Source organism: Crocuta crocuta, unplaced genomic scaffold, assembly GCF_008692635.1.
Source record: "Crocuta crocuta isolate KB4526 unplaced genomic scaffold, BGI_CrCroc_1.0 scaffold209, whole genome shotgun sequence".
Lineage (NCBI taxonomy): Eukaryota > Metazoa > Chordata > Mammalia > Carnivora > Hyaenidae > Crocuta > Crocuta crocuta.
In genome coordinates this window covers 2080487-2097466 of record NW_027551566.1, presented here as the reverse complement: position 1 = coordinate 2097466, position 16980 = coordinate 2080487, and the positions used below count along the sequence as shown (strand labels likewise).

At 40.7% G+C, this 16980-nt stretch overlaps 1 protein-coding gene across 1 annotated transcript in view; it reads right to left on the bottom strand.

Moving 5' to 3' along the window:
* The window catches only part of RALGAPA2 (Ral GTPase activating protein catalytic subunit alpha 2), a 340826-nt gene that overhangs the window by 105347 nt on the left and 218499 nt on the right, over positions 1–16980 (bottom strand). Inside the window, exons 33-36 of the mRNA XM_077750219.1 lie at positions 10772–11543; positions 9805–9876; positions 5282–5405; positions 3242–3397 (exon numbers count right to left, since the gene is read on the bottom strand). Coding sequence (XP_077606345.1) covers positions 3242–3397; positions 5282–5405; positions 9805–9876; positions 10772–11543 — 1124 coding nt within the window. The remainder of the gene's footprint in view (positions 1–3241; positions 3398–5281; positions 5406–9804; positions 9877–10771; positions 11544–16980) is intronic.

Genomic DNA, 16980 nt, shown 5'->3' with positions numbered 1-16980 from the left:
AAAAGTATCATATTGCCACACCCGTCCTCCCAGTGTGGCATTTTTGTAATTAATGTAAAGCTATTTTTGTGTGGTAGTGATACAATATTCATCATTTCAAAGCTGCTTTCAATGTCATGTGCCCCAGAGCTCTGGACAAGTTACAGTTTAATTAGCTAACTCACGAAACTCAGAGCTAAGGCCACAGGACCCCACTGACTAATAGATCTGGAGAAGGAGCAAACACATGCCCTCTTCTGACTAAGACAAGAATACATGAAGGTGAAACAAGTAAAACTAACTTGGCCAAATTGTCCACCATGTCAGAATATGAAAGAACACTCTGGAAACTTCAATGAAGCTTCTGGAAGCTCAATTTAAAGGGGCTTTCATTACAGAGATGTCATTTTATGAGTTTTGGAGAATTCAGAATCGAAGCACCAAACTGAAGTCCACCAGTGAGTTTGCTGCATGCACACAAGTCAAGCTGGCATGACTCATGTAATCTGGGAGAGGCTGATGAGTCCCGTCCTGGGATGGAGCTGTCATTCACGCCAGCTACCACTTCAACTGCACAACAGGCTCCAGAATGCACGGATGCTTAACAGGCTTGGAACAAATGCTCGGTTCTTAAGTCTTAAGAAATCAACCCCGTGTCCTGCCTCTTCTCGTCCTGACAGAGTTTTAAAGTCCCTCTGCCTGGGCCATTCTCCCTGCTGCTGCCAGGCGGCATGCACTGGTGACACTGGTCATGGTACACACCTAATAGGCTGACCTCCTTTCCCAACTAATTGCATTACATCGCCAGCTGGCTCCAGAAGGAGTCGTCTGTTTGATTGAAGAATTCCTGCTCCTCAGTGGGCCCGGCTGCTACTTTTACTAAGTAACAGTCAGGCCTGACATCCCCATTGTTCGGCTGACAGTGTGCCCATCCTAAAATCTAAGTTTTATTTGTAAATTAACCAAGAAACTTCCTGCCAGAACAGTGCTGCCTGGAGACTGATAATGTGGGCCTTTCATCCCTTTTCACTCGTACTGTATCACTGCCAATTTGTTTTTTATGCGGCTGGCCAGCCTGAGGCTATAAAAGCCTTGTAAGACATAAGTGCAATTATAGTCCTGGAGTCAAATGAATTGGACAAATCCAATAGCACAGCTCTGTCCCCACTCTGCAAACCCCTACAGCAGTTAGATTAGCTGTGAAAAATCTAATCTAGCTAGAGCTAACAAATTTCCGCAGTGAAGGATCAAGAGTTCAGTATGGGGTTGCAACCGGATTGCAGAATTGAAAAAGTGCCCCCATGACAGGGGCAGAAGAGAGCATGAATCACTTTAGAATTTTGCAGCTCATTTTTAAGCTGTTAGGGACAATTTAGTTAGAATAAGACAAGGAACTGTGGGCTGCTGTTACTGTGACTGATTTTCAGTCTGGCTGTGAGACATCCTGATAAAGAGAGTTTGTCACTAATGATGCTAAATCTAGGAGCTGCAAAAGGTATCAGCTGAATTTTGATTATTACAGTAGGGAATCTTTCTACCAGGCCAAGCCTTGCAACATTATTTATAGCAAGGTGTTGTATCAATAAAACATGATGTCTTTTCTCAAAAAAAATTAAAATTAAAATTAAAAAAACAACGAAAAAGAAAAGAAAGACAGTCCTACTTAGGAAATAATTTAAAATATTTTAAGTAAACCTATTAACAACAATAGCTCTCAGTCACAAAAAAGTCAGAATATGGCAACACATTTGTGGATTAGCAGCAATTTATGGAGTACTGCAAATAAAAAGGATGTGTAAGCCTTGCCTGAGGTCTTGGTAATCTGAAATAGAGTAGGGTTTCCTTCATTAGAACACCACCACCAGGGAGGCGAAGACCTAAGGCAGCTCCTCCATGGCTGAGGGAACAACACATGGCCAGTGGGAGGCCATGCTAGCAGGTGGCCCACAGAGTGAAAGCCCGTGGTAGCACATCCCAGACACTTAGTCACTGAAAGTTGTCTGTGACTGCACCACAGCCCGAGTTCGGAGGTCTTAAGAACACTGCTTTCCCCGATGTAGGTGAGCTAAACATTTGGGGCTGCAGTGATAAAAAAGCAAAACCGCAGAGAAAAGAGATGAGGCGGGTAATAGTGGGGTCTACTGGCCAATATCAATCACCTCCTAATGAAGCAAGAGGAAAAAGACTCAATTAGACTGGTGGGCAATGATGAGGGCTGACCATTAGAGATCTTACCCTAGGCCCCATGCTAAGTAGTTTCACAGGCATTATCCATTTATTTCACCACCACCTTGGGACACAGGCTGTTTTCAATCTTGTTTAGTAGATGGGGAAACTGAGGCATGAGCTAGTAACTGGATACACACTTGAGCCCAGGCCTGCCTGTCTCCAGACCCTGGCTATAACCAACACAGCAGATCCTCCAATGGTAGGCTTAGTTTCCGAATGAACTGCTTTCCCACCTGCTCAGCTGCTGTCTGCAGTTTTCTTGCAGGAACAGAGTGGGTGTGAAGTAGAGATTCCAGGCTTGTGCTGCCACCCACTAGCAGGCTAGCTACAGTTGTTCCTTTCCTCTGCAAACTCACAGAGGTGGGTCAGATTTCTAGGCTTGCTTTCCAGACTAAGATTCCTCTTCTGCTAAGGAACTCCTCACCTCTAAGAGAGTGTCACCTTAAGTGAACACCATAGAGATTGGAAAGTTCAGGATCATGTTCCCCTGGGGGTTTCTCAGAGGTGGAGGAGGTTTACTCTAAATTCTAGAGAAAACTGCCTACCAGGTGCAGTGCCAAAGGTGGGATCCCTAGACAGAAGCACACCTGCACTTGTCATTTTCACAGATATTGCCCAACTGCCCCCAGCAAGCTCAAGAGATACCTGCTTTCTCAGCTCTCTGTCAGTACAGGGTCACTGCATCTTATGACTTTTGCCAACCTGAGAGGTCAACTATGTTATTTTCTGCCAGTTAACAGTCAGGTGAGGGAAGATCCAAAATTAAGAACATTTAAGGCCCTTCTTTTTCCTAAATCTTAATCTTAGAATTTAAGACTCAAAGGATTGATTGCTTTTCATTTCTTTATCTAGTTTGTGGTAAACTAGATATTTCGGATTAAACTGCAACTGTAGCTTGAGGAGAGCAACACTGAAGTTGCATCCAGAGGAAAGCAGTCTCAGTGCATGATATGCCAAGGTCTTCCATCTGGACCAGGAGATCCTTACCCACAAACCAGGGAGGCCAAGAATGGTCCTCACAGAGGCTCCTTACCTTTTTGGTGAGTGAATCATCGGAGTCTGATGGCATCCGAGTTGAAACGTGGAAAATCACTTCCACAGTCGAGGTAGCATAGTAAGGGGCAGTCTGCCCCGTGCTGCCATTGCGCTGAAGTCCACCCATGAACCCACAGTGGGTTGAGAGATCCACCTGACATGGGTAACAAAGAGGAAAGAACTAGGGTCAAGCATCAAATACCCTCATTCACCTAGCAGGAATACCCACTTTTTCAGTAATCTAATTACTTTCATTTTTATAGTTTCCTGATGACAAACAAATGTAATACTAAGTTAGACAAAATTAAAATATGAAGGAAACATTAACAATGAAAGTACTCTGAAACCCTGCCAACTTCAGAAAACCACCATCAAAAGTTTGGTGCATATTTCTTGGGGTGCCTGGGTGGCTCAGTCAGTTAGGTGTCAGACTTCGGCTCAGGCCATGATCTCGCGGTTCGTGGATTCCAGTCCCACATCAGGCTCTGACCTGACAGCCCAGAGCCTGGAGCCTGCTTTGGATTCTGTGACTCCCTCTCTCTCTCTGCCCCTCCCGTGCTCGCACTCTGTCTGTCTCTCTCTCTCAAAAATAAATAAACATAAAGTTTGGTGCATATTTCTCTAGTGTTTTTCCATCCTATTCATATGTGTATAAGTATATATGTGTGTATACAGATATATACACATACACACATGTATTTATATAAATACACACACACACACACACACACACACACACACAGATAATCTGTTGATGGATGTATGGGATTTTCTGCTTTCTCAAACAGAGCTGGTATGGTCAAACCACAAGGACCATTCAAACAAGTGTTCCGGTGGGATGTTAAACTAAACTGTCTTTGAAAGGGGTTGTTCTGATTTATGTCACTACTGCAAGTCTAGGAGCTATACTTTTGCAAGCTGTGGTGTGAATGCTCACTTCTTAGTGCCTAGGATCTTTTTTTTTTTAACTTTTCATAAACAAAATTTTTCCCCAAAGCACCTGTTGTAACATAATAAAAAAAAGCAACAGAAGAATCTCTTCTGTGCCAAACACGATCACTATATACACTAAATTAATGTTCATTTTTTCCCTAAAAACTCTAGTTAAGAATGTGTGGTTTAAAAGGTATATTAGTAAAATGATCAAATAAGAAGTCACCTTATTAGTAAGAAGGACAATATACTGGAGTGTAATAACTCTTTTAGACTAAAATCAACTTGACATTTTATAAAGTACACGGTCTTCACCTTGATTAGGCTTCTCTTGTCCCCATCTCCATATTAGTTTCCTTGCTAACATTCAGCTCTCAGAGACAAGTCTTACTTAGGCACCCAGAGAGCTTCCCACAGTACAGATAACCAAGAAACCAAAATAAAAGTAAAGAAAAGTAAGAAAATTATTTCAGATATGCTGATTTCCATTATAACTACTCTGAGTTCTTTTCGATTTTAGAAATATATTTTCCTAGAGACAGATGTGTGTGTGTATGTGTGCATGCATGTGTATAAATGCATATGTCTGTCTGAGGATCATTTAGTAAAGAAATAGCAAATTCTTCCCATATCAGTCATCCTGGGATCTCCCTGAGGGAAACAGGTTGACTGCTGAAGCATCAAGGCTAATCTACTCTATTTTCATGCCAATTTTTTACTTCATCAGCTCTTTCTTTATGTTTTCACCCATCGAGTCACTGATTAATTCTCCAATCTCCATACTGTGGCCAAAGTCATTGCTTCTTTGCCCATATTTGTCTTCTCTTACTACAAACTGTCTATGACTGAGTGAGCCAATCTGACTATATGATTCTGACAAAAAGTGAATGAAATAATATGAAGGGAAAAGTTAAAGGGAAACAAAAGTTCATGTATGAAGTACTGAAGAGCAACTAACAGAAGATGTCAAATCCAATACATTTGTCAATTCCAGAATGCTGCATGTGCAGGATTTGAATGTAAAACCTTGTACAATTGGTGTCAAGCTTGTACACATCCTTAAATAGTGCTGATCAATAAACACCTCCCAAATGAAATGAATTACCTCCCATCCAAGTCCGGCAACAAAGTCTTCATATGCTTGGCTTCCTCTTTCATTGGAGAGGATTGAACACTTGTCTTCTTGACCTTCAGCAATGTAAAACACTGCAATTTTGTGTGTTTCACGGCTATAAATTTTTAAATTTAAAGAAGTTAGAATTCTTAAATTTAAAATTGTATTTCTATACAACCAACAGCATGACTCCTACTATAAAGCTATATTTAAGGAGATTTACTAGGGGTCAGTCACTGTTCTAAGGAGGTCTGACACATGATCTCATTGGCTCTTCACAATCGCTCTAAAGAGACAAGTGATTATCATCACTTCCCTTGTAGAGGTGATTGAAAGGAGGCACAGAAAATTAAACAGAAAGCACACAGAGCAAGCAGGAGACAGAGAATTGAAGCAGGGCTGTCTGACTTTTGAGATCACTCTTTCAGATATGTGATATACAAAGAAATATATGTGAAGGCATTTCACATAGATATCAATTGAGAATAGATCTGTGTCTGCCCATTTTTACTTTCCACACTTTGAGATAAGGACACTGGGTAGCTCTCTGATTGGAACTGTAAACTATAACAACACTTTATGAGAAACAGAAACTTCTTCCAAGCAGAACACTTTCTTTGTGAAGAAAGAAAGTGCACCCACCCTGTGCTCTGACTAATCTGAGGGAGAAGGTAGGGTGGACAGATGTCCAGGGAACCCTCTTAGGTCATATAAACCCTTCACCCACTTCCTCCACAACGGATTTTGGGGACTTTACTGTTAAATCAAGTAAATATGGCCTGCACTTTCAGGAAAGGAGTCCTGCTTTTTTTCCTTTTGTATATCTAGCATAGTCCTAGGCACATAGTAGCTTCTCAGTTAAATCTTTGTTGACCCAGAGATCCAATGCTATAAATATATTAATAACCAATTTCTACAAATTGTATCCTGCAGTAAAGTGTCAAAATAACTACACTTTTACCCAGCAATTTAGTGATAGTTTAGAGATGAAGACACTGTGCTAATTCAAACAGAGCTTTAATCAATGAGAACCACTCATTCCATGGCCCCATCATCCCAAGACTTTAACTCCAGTCTCTATTTTCTAAAATTTTTAATTACCACCTACAGACCAGCTCCACCCTTATTATTTTTGCACTGCATTCTGAAAAATCTCATTAGAAAAACTATCAAGAGTTCAAACAACATGGAAATGTTTCTATTGTCTTAACTGTTCAACATTTCAACACTATAATCTGATTAGACATCTATACTGGTGGAATTTGGGCTCCATATTTTAATATAGTCACAAATATTTCCTTCTGCAGGAGTTATGTTTCTACTTAATAAGCAGAATGAAATGAAACTCAACTAAAAAGTCATAAAATAAGTCAAGGAGGAGAATACTTTCCTTCTATTGATCTAGGTAGCTTATTCATTCTCTCCATAGTTTACATAAAATAAGATACTTAAAAGAAGACCTAGAAAATACAGAAAGTAAAGAGGAGAATAAAAAATTCACTTATATTCTTGGCCTAAACGTTGATATTACAGCTGTTACCATTTTAGGATGCATTTTCACATATGAAAGTGAGAAGCCGCTATATCCTGCTTTGCAAGTGGTTAAGTTTCACTTAAAATATTTTTGAACACTATTTTTCATCATGTAAAATATGTGTAACATAAAAGCCACAATTTAAACAAGTGTTGAGTGGGAATACTTTTATAACATGTACTTGTATGACAAAGTTATTAATGGTTGTATAACATTCCAGTATATGAATACACCTTACCCTAAATCCTTGTCATTGGACATTTAAGTTGCTACCATTTTTAAAGACGTTGTCACATTATCTCTAATATGTCCTTAGAATACATTCATAGAAATGGAATCTCAGTCATTGCCCATGTTTAAGGCTTTTGATAAAGGCTGTCTGGCTGCCCTTGGAGAAGATGGACATCCTGAATGCCCTGACTGGCATGGTATGAGCACATAGTTAGGGGACACCTCTCTTAACAGGTACAGTTGCTGTGAGAAGAGGGACATATTTGGCGATAGATCCTAGGGGGCTGATGCTCTAATGTAGAGACCTTGAGCTCTCAGACTGTCAGAAAACTTGTCCTCATGCAGCATGGAAGCCCTGAAACTGCCACAGCATATATTCCCTGAGTGACAGGCAGGACACACCAGCAGTTTAGAATGTGACTGGCTTATATTCTATGAGCTATAATAATTTAGGGGCTCGGATCTCGGATGATAACAGAGATCATAACCTATGACCTAAAAGACTGCCTCTTTCAGCAAAAGAAGAAAAGGTACAGTTACTCAATTTCTTTCTGCAGCTCTTTCTATATATTGAAATGTCCTCAGCATTTGATGGTTCTCTATTCTATACACATTTATACATATACAAAGACCATCTCAGGTTTATCCGAAACATTTCTGTTGATGCTTCTCAAAGTCCAAGATTTTTTTTATTGTAGCTGTTCACAGGTCCTTGAGTCCTCATTAACTCAATGTGGGAGCACAAGAGCTAAGCCCCAGTGACTGCCTGACTGATGTAGGTGTGAGGAAAGGTGACCTTTAGCTGTAAACATTCATCAAATTTCACATCCTCCAAAATGTTAGCACCACAGAGAGCCTGCTAGGATCAGACGCTGTGTCTGGTCTTATTAGAACTAAGCTTTTGAAATGATAATTAGCAACAGCACTTCATATCCATAAGCTGCACCACCAATGCATGAAGGAGCAGGTAGTTCAGGAACACACATACATAAAATCAACAATTTCCTCTTCCTCATTAGAATGCATTTTTCTTTCTTAATAGGAATAGACTAGAATGGCTCAGTTTCCTTGTGCTGTCACATTAAGAAGCCTAACAAAGAAAAAAGATGATTTTAACTTTCACCTTACCACGGGTGACAAGAGGCATTAATATTTAAAAGAGGAGCCCACTGTAATTTGCATGTGCGTTCATCATACTTTTTACATCTTTGCTATCTTCACAGTATAGAGATGAGAGTTGCAAGACAGACTCCACACTTTTCCTAAGAACCTGCTAAGCAGGAACTATGCCTTGAAAGAAGGGAATAAATTGGTCTCAGAAATAGAGCCACATGAGAAAAGTTGAGGGACAAGGTATGTTTTTACCTGCTAACTAACCAATACATGGAACGGTTTAGATTTCCCATAGATAAAGAGTCCTCAACTTATTTCTGTTTTTTTTTTTCCAAAAAGAACCTCGAAAACATCCTTTACAATAAAGTAAGTTGATACCTTTTTTAGATGTCAAGAAGACACTGAATCCAGGAGTTGGGATTTTACGGGAAGGTTAATCAAGGGACAGAGGATTTGCCAATCAGCTCCTCCAAAGCCATATTTTACTGCAACAGCACCCCAGGGAGCTCATTCAATTGTACCTCATGCAACTAAAGTGCATTAACACTCAACAAATTGGCCACAATTACAAGATACCAATGTATTCACTTAATACTGAGAAGCATGGAATAATTCAGCATATGCTGGAAAAGCTGAGTTTGGAACCCAAGTGACTGCTTGTTTAATACTAGAGGACAAGAGGGAGAGAGAAATGAACCCTGGAGTCCTTCACAAGAAGCCCCTCACAGAGTTTCCACAGAGAATTTGGTCTCTATTCCTCCAGAGAAAAAGAAGCATAACAACAATTGAGAAACTGATTATGATGAACGGCAATGTGGGGAATAATGGCTTCAGGTTTTTCATCTGTAATGAGATACCTAATGATATTCCTATGGGGAATAAAAAGAGGAACAAAAAGCTATTTCTTAAAAAATGAATTGTTTTTTTCAAAATTAAGATTAAGGAAACAGTTTATTCAGGACTTTTAAGCACCTGTTATGCACCAAGCACTACACTTACTGTTGTCTGAGATGTTTTTGGAAGTACACATTTTCCCAAATCAAAAACTAGTCATGAGTTCATCTTTAGAACTGCTTCTAAGACTGTACAGAAAAAAGGGACAGATCTGAGATTTGACCAGCTTTGAAAATAAGGCTCACTACCAGGAAGTTACTAATTAAAACACACTGGTTTTAAGCCTGTCAATGTTGTGGAGCCAAAACTACAAAATGCCAGTGCATAGGCACACAGCATGGGTTATAAAGTCAGACTCACTTGGTTCAAATAACATGGTACATGTGGGCACAGGGCACAGGTAGGCTGTTTTTGACTTAGATAAGCGTCTGTTCCTCACCGGAAAAAGAGGTGGCTGCAGAGACCAAATGAGAACGAATGTCCACTGGCTGCCATATAAAAAAGTCCTCAACCAAAGACACAGATTAGTTGGGGGCAATGATCTCTTCTTAACATAGCAAGCATGTAAGGTTATTCCTCGAGAGTAAAAACACCAAAAGTACGGCAGATGCAGATGTCAACAGATTCTAGTTACAGAATGACCTTTGGGTGTCTTTGTAGGTGTATTCATTCTTGCAGCTGTGTCACCCAAGCACAGACAAAGATAGATAGGAATGAAGTGGTCTGATACACTTTCACATACCACTGACGGGAGTCCAGATTTTTTAGCTCTCTCAATAGTTTTGAATTTTTCTTCAACAGATGGAAATTCTTTCTATAAAAAAAGAGATGGAAGGAAAGTCATGTAATCACAGACCAATTATGCCCTTTCTAATCAATCAATTAACATACCTACTTTTTTCTGCATCCATCCATCCATCCATCCATCCATCCATCCATGTATCCATAACCTTCCTCATTCACAAAAGATTTGTGGGGATCAAAGCCCACAGAATGAACTCCATTCTCCCTAAGACATTCAAAGACACCAAAATTCCATGACATCCCATCACCACCTGTTGACAATGGATGGTGCTGTGGTGGATGAGTGTGTCACTTATGTCCATGTGTTTGTGTCTGTTTTCACTCTCAGCTCTGCTGTGAATACCTCTTCCCTACTTCTGTCCTTAGAAACCCCACTCCATTGTCAAGGTCCAGCTCAAACCAACCGCCTTCCACAGTCTTCCCCACCATCCCACAACTTCTATTGGATTAACTGTTCCTCTTGGCCTCCTGTGTCATGCTATCTTTCATCAGAATTGTGCTAAATCTACCTCCCTCACTAGATCTAAGGTGAGATGGTGGCTTACTCATCTTTGTGGTCTATTTGCATCTTTTGTGATGACAGAAGCAATGATAGATCAGTAATTAAAACACACACACACACACAGACACACACACAGACACACACACGCATGCATGCATACACACACACAGAAAATGTCTGATACCCTTTAAAATGTACAAGAGCTGACTGAAATTCAATCTCTGCATCAGTACAGCACAATTAGTTCCACTTCTAGCTTTAACTTAGTGGTGGAAAATAAGCTGTAAAGGCTGAAAGACAAATCTCCATTTCTATTCTCTGCTTCCCAAGCCTCAAATTGAGAACAAGAACAATCACACAAAGATAATGATAAGATAGGTGAAGGTCTAGAAAGAATTGTTACCTTCTGTCCCAAGAATTCATCCCCAAGTCATCAAGCAACAATCTGCAGAAATAAAAGGGTCCTCGCGGCTCCACTGGTGAGGGCTGCTCCTGGCTGGTGACTTTCATGGCCGAGTCAGAGTTACACCTCTGGATGTAGTCGTCTTCTTGAGCGTTCTGGTGCAAAATGACCTCAATGATTTCTTTCTCTTGGTCACGGGTCATTCCCCGTGGGGGTGGAGAAGGCTCATTTAGGTTTAGCTGTGATGGTAGAAGGCATTCGGGACTCGTATGGCCAATGTTTTCAAGTAATTTGTCAAGGACATCTTCTCCCTCCTCAGTTTGAGAAAAATCTTTCTGAGCTCCCAAAGCTTGAGGATGCCAGCTGGAAATCAGAAATGCAGGATTTCTGCCGCTGGGTGCTAAGCAGCCTTCCAAAGGTCCATATAAAACCTTTCCATCCCAAGAGTACTTCCCAGAGATATCCCGTACAATTACTCTGACATCGGACAGGGCGCTCCCCGGTGAGCCACCTCCTGGCCCTTCTGCCGGTGTCTGAAGGTAGGAGATGAGGGTGCTGTCATTCAGCACAAAGAGCTGCAGGTTTGGGCTCCGGAACACCTCAGAGGACAGCTCAGGAGCCTCAGCGTGTGCATTGTCATGGTTTTCACTGACCAGGCTGTGCAGCACTGCAGGACCCCCACGGAGTGGAAAGTGTCCCAGGTGGTTCACCAGGTGGGCCATCACCATGCGGGCAGTCAGAGGGATCAGCTCCAAACTCCTCCTCTTCCGCTCTGTGAGCCGGGCAAAGCAATACACCAGACAGTGGGGGGAAGGAAGGTTAAAATCTGTACTCAGGATACTGGATTTGTTTTAGTCTGGGATTTTTTTTCATCTATTTTCTTTTTTGACCCTAATTCTCTTTTAATTAAAAGTGCAATTTAAATAGATTGCTAAAAGAACCAACTTCCACGAAGATCCCATTCTAAAAGGGACACTTAAAAATCTGTAGATACAGCAGGAAACAAAATAAAAAGTTCCTTGTCCTGAAAGATCCTATGGTTCAGGTTCTGGGAGGTGGAAACCCTCGGCTGGAGAGGATCCAGTGGGACAGGAAGTTGCCTGGGGGTCCAGGCCCCAGAGGTTAACCTCATTCTTCTCACCAGGGTAAGGGCAGATGCTGATAAGGAAATGAATCAAGCCTGTGAGTCTTAGATGGAGTTGGAGCAATTTGCTTTAAGATCCTTATGACAATTTATGTTTTGTTATTTGGGCATTTGAAATCTTTAACAGAATCAGAAATCCTTGGAAGGTTTTAAGTAAATTTGCAGTTGATGATAAATGCCCAGGAGCAACTGACTTACAAAATTTGCAAGGCTCCAGATGTATTGAAAGACTGACACTAGCATGTAAAAGTGGGCCCTGTGACATGTTGGAGGAGGAAGGTAGAAGCAGAGAAACCCTATCTATGGGCATGGAGTGAAGCAAGTACTTAAGCTTCAGCGTGGTCAGGGAAATGTACTCTGCTACATTTAGAAAACAACTGTGTATTAATGCAAGAACAGTGTATTAATGCAAAATGAAATCTTTCACCAAACTTCACACCCGAAAAACAAACAATCCAGTAAAGAAATGGGCAGNCTCGAATACTGAGAACAAACGAAGGGCTGATGGGGGTGGGGGCGGAGGGGGGAGATGGGCATGGAGGAGGGCGCTTGTGGGGATGAGCACTGGGTGTTATATGGAAACCAACTTGACAATAAACTATTTGTAAACAAACAAACAAAAAGAATAAATAAGTTCTCTGAAAAAAAAAAAGAACTTCTTGGAGGCTGATGCAAGAAAAAAAAAAAACAATAGAACTCCCCTATGACCCAGCAATAGCACTGCTAGGAATTTACCCAAGGGATACAGGAGTGCTGATGCATAGGGCACATGTACCCCAACATTCATAGCAGCACTCTCCACAATAGCCAAAACATGGAAAGACCTAAGTGTCCATCAACCGACGAATGGATCAAGATGTGGTTTATCTATACAATGGAATACTACATGGCAATGAGAAAGAATGAAACCTGGCCATGTGTAGCAACATGGATGGACCTTGAGGGTGTTATGCTGAGCGAAATAAGTCGGGCAGAGAAGGACAGATACCATATGTTTGCACATATAGGAGGATTAGGAAGAGCTTAACGGAGGACCAAGGGGGAGAAGAAGGGGGAAAAATAGTGGGGGAGAGGGAGGGAGGCAAACCATGAGAGACTCTTGAATGCTGAGAACAAACCAAGGACTGATAGGGGTGGTGGGGAGGGGAAGGGAGGTGATGTGCATGGAGGAGGGCACTTGTGGGGCTGAGCACTGAGTGTTATATGGAAACCAACTTGACAACAAACTATTAAAAAATGATCACTAGATATTTAAATAAAGTAAGATTTATACTTTGGGCTTAAAGGTTTAGGAAATACTTGGTTTCTAAATTCACAACATGAAAAATCAAATATTACTTAAACAAAAATAACTATGAATAAACTTTCTCATGCTAAATGCCTCCTCTCTCAGACAGTAAAAATTCAATGGACTTATCTATAAAACATCAAGTGAATAATGTGTAAATCCCAGAAATAAACAAAATCCTAGGATATAAGAAATTCTGTGTGATGACTCAGGAATACAAGATTGTCCTGACTTTTCTTGAATGTATTCTTAATTTTTGCTATTCAATGAACAATAAATCATCTGTCTTCAATAATGCAAAATAAAACTTCACCTTAAAAATTCAGTGTTCATAAGCAAAGGTCACCTACATCCATCTCTGATGCTGAACTCTCCTCCTTAATGTTTGTAGAAGGGCGTATGATTTCCATACAGCTGAGAAATTTAAACTCCTCAACTAATTCCCTTGAAATCACAGTTATGAATGCCTTTGGTTTTGTGTCCATATTAACTTTTTCAAAAGTTACAGATTCTTTTTATTCATGTTTATCATTCCATATGAATATAGGCTCCATCAGAAATGTTAATGCCCCAAACAACAAAGGTATGGGAAGCTGGGGGCTCAGAAGTCCATGGTGTAAGACACTGCATGGTGATGGATAACAGGATGGAGCAGGCTCTGGAACTAACGACAAAGGTCCAATTTGGTAAAGCCCAAAGTACACAATAACAACTGGAAAAGCAACTTTCCTCTGCCTTTACTTATAAAGGTTGTGCTTTCAGTGTGAGATAGATACAAATTTGAATTTTAACAAATATATTTGAACTCTACAATGGGAAATTAACTATAGTCATACCAATCAAGCCATAAGCCATGACACACCCAGTAAAAAACCCAAATATCTTTGGTACTGAAGAGTAAGGAAAGGGAACATCTGTGAGGTAAAAACTGTTCTTCCTTGTCTGACATCAACTAAATTAACTGCCTGTGGGTTCCCTGAAAAATAAAGAGAAAGTCTAGACTCCATTTGTGAAAAACCAATCTGTAACTTCCACAAACTATGAAAAAAATATAATTCGGGGGACTTGGGTGGCTCAGTTGGTTAAGTGTCTGACTCTTGATCTCAGCTCAGGTCACGATTTCATGGTTTGTGAGTTTGAGTCCCAAGTTGGACTCTGTGCTGGCAGCATGGAATCTTCTTGGGATTCTCTCTCTCCCTTTTTCCCTGCCCCTCCCCTCCCCCACTTACGCTCTTACTCAAAAATAAGTAAATAAACATTAAAAATATATATAATTTCCAAATATTTATCTTATTTTGATAAATTTAGAAATGAAATAGAAAAGCAGTAATTTTGTCTTTTAACTTTCATTTTTTAAAGTTCTTTCCTTTTCTTCATTTTAAAGCAATTAGGTATTAATAATGAGAAATTTGAGCACCTGTTGAGTACTATCAGTGTCTTTTCTTTGATCTGGGCCAGCAGCCACTTCAACTGTGGGTAAGCAGATGTGTCTCTTGTCTGTGACTACTTGAAAGTAGTATTTATGTCAAATAGTAGATAACCATGGGTGAAAGAGTCATTTGAAAATAATAAAAATATCATATTGTGTCTCAGAAACATGTGAGAAGAAATAATTTGGTTATGAGTAATGAATTATGATGCTGAATGAGAAAAAACTCCCAAATATCAGCACACTTCTTTTTAACCTAAAATACATACAGCTGTCTTCTTTAATTGTCCTCCCTCTCCTGAGTGGGTGTACCTACTCAGCAAGGGTGTCTGTGATGCCAAAAGGTTTTTAGCTGCTTTGCTTTCTTTTTATTTAGTGTTTTTATTTGTGTTTTTCTTTTATAGTTTATTGTCAAGTTGGTTTCCATACAACACCCAGTGCTCATCCCCACAAGTGCCCTCCTCCATGCCCATCACTCTCCTTCCTTCCCCCCCATCAGCTTTCAGTTTGTTCTCTGTATTCAAGGGTCTCTCATGGTTTGCCTCCCTCCCTCTCCCCAACTATTTTTCCCCTTCTCCTCCCCCATGGTCCTCTGTTAAGTTTCTCCTAAGCCACCTGTAAGTGAAAACATATGGTATCTGTAACGGCTTTGCTTTTTTTAATGTAATTAAACTGTTGGTGAATTTTCAAACCCCTTTGCCACTGAAGTTCAAGTAATTATTTTTAGCGCCATAGAACTATGTTAGGACAAGACAGCACAAGGTCCTGAGGTTAAATAAATATTCAAGTCAAAGTGATGTACATTGAAAAAAGGTGGTATAGAAAATTTCAAAGTGCATTTTTAGGTTTCTTGTCTTTCACTAACCTATCAATCTCTCACTATTTTCAAGAGACAGATCAAAATATGTGCTGAAGGGGCGCCTGGGTGGCTTAGTCGGTTGAGCGTCCGACTTTCGCTTAGGTCATGATCTCGCGGTTCATGGGTTCGAGCCCCGCATCAGGCTCTGTGCTGACTGCCAGCTCAGAGCCTGGAGCCTGTTTCAGTCTGTGACTCCCTCTCTCTCTGACCCTCCCTGCTCACGCTGTCTCTATCTCTCTCTCCTAGAAATAAATAAAACATTTAAAAAAAAAATATGTGCTGAACTTATTTCAGGGATAGCCACGTGGGATGAGTCTAAATTAATGGCTTTAGGAAAAAGTAAGTTATTTTTCTTCTAAGACATAGGCTGCATTGTAGGAACCAATAAAAAAAAAACAGATCATGGGTCATTTTGATTATTGTTTTAAGACATGGTTTGAATTTCTAACCTTGGGGGAAAAATCAAGAAATATTGCAGTTTAAAAAAACTGTGGAAGTCGGGGTGCCTGGGTGGCTTAGTCGGTTAAGCGTCCGACTTTTGCTTAGGTCATGATCTCGCAGTTTGTGGGTTCGAGCCCCGCGTCGGGCTCTGTGCTGACTGCCAGCTCAGAGCCTGGAGCCTGTTTCAGTCTGTGACTCCCTCTCTCTCTGACCCTCCCCTGCTCACGCTGTCTCTCTCTCCTAGAAATAAATAAAACATTAAAAATTAAAAAAAAAAAAACAAAAAACTGTGGAAGTCCAGAAACAAACAACTAAATGATTATGCAAATGGAGGTTAACTGAGAGGATAGCGTGAACATGTGCCATGCACTGTCCACCAGCACAACCAAATGTAGGTCTTTGGTCTATTCTGTGGAAAAATCTCAGTAAATATTGTGATTATTTCAGAAACTTGTTCATTAAATCTTCAATTTAAACTTCACCTCCATCACTTCTTACTTCTGTACTCTTGGGAAAATCCCTTCCCCTCAGTGTGCTCATCTATAAAATCAGGACTGACTGATTACACAGCCCTTGCCCCTGGTGGCCCCACTTCTGTCCTACTCATGGTCACCTTGCCTGTGCCCTTCCTCTTGGCCTGACTTCAGACTCCGCAGTCTTGCAAGCGTAACTGTGGACTCCATGCTCTCACCTCTCACCTGGCTACTGTCCACCAAAAGCCCCAACAAGAATGTCGGGGATTCTGAATAGTCATCCCCAAATCACCTGCTCTGGCTATCTGCCTACAGACTAACTGCCATGCCCAAAGTACTCAGCAAAACACACCACCCAATGTTTAGTTGGGAAATGAAACAGCTCCTGTTCTGGCCCCACCCTCCCTGATGTTTCTGAAGCACTGAACATCTGACCTTCCTTGGCTCTTTATTTATCTCCCTTTTTCCCTCAACTTCTCAGAACTCTTTCATGGTTCTTTCTCTATTTCCATGACTGCTTTCCTGGTGACATTCCCTCATTTCTTTTTCTTTAAGGACTGTTTTTCTCCCAAGTT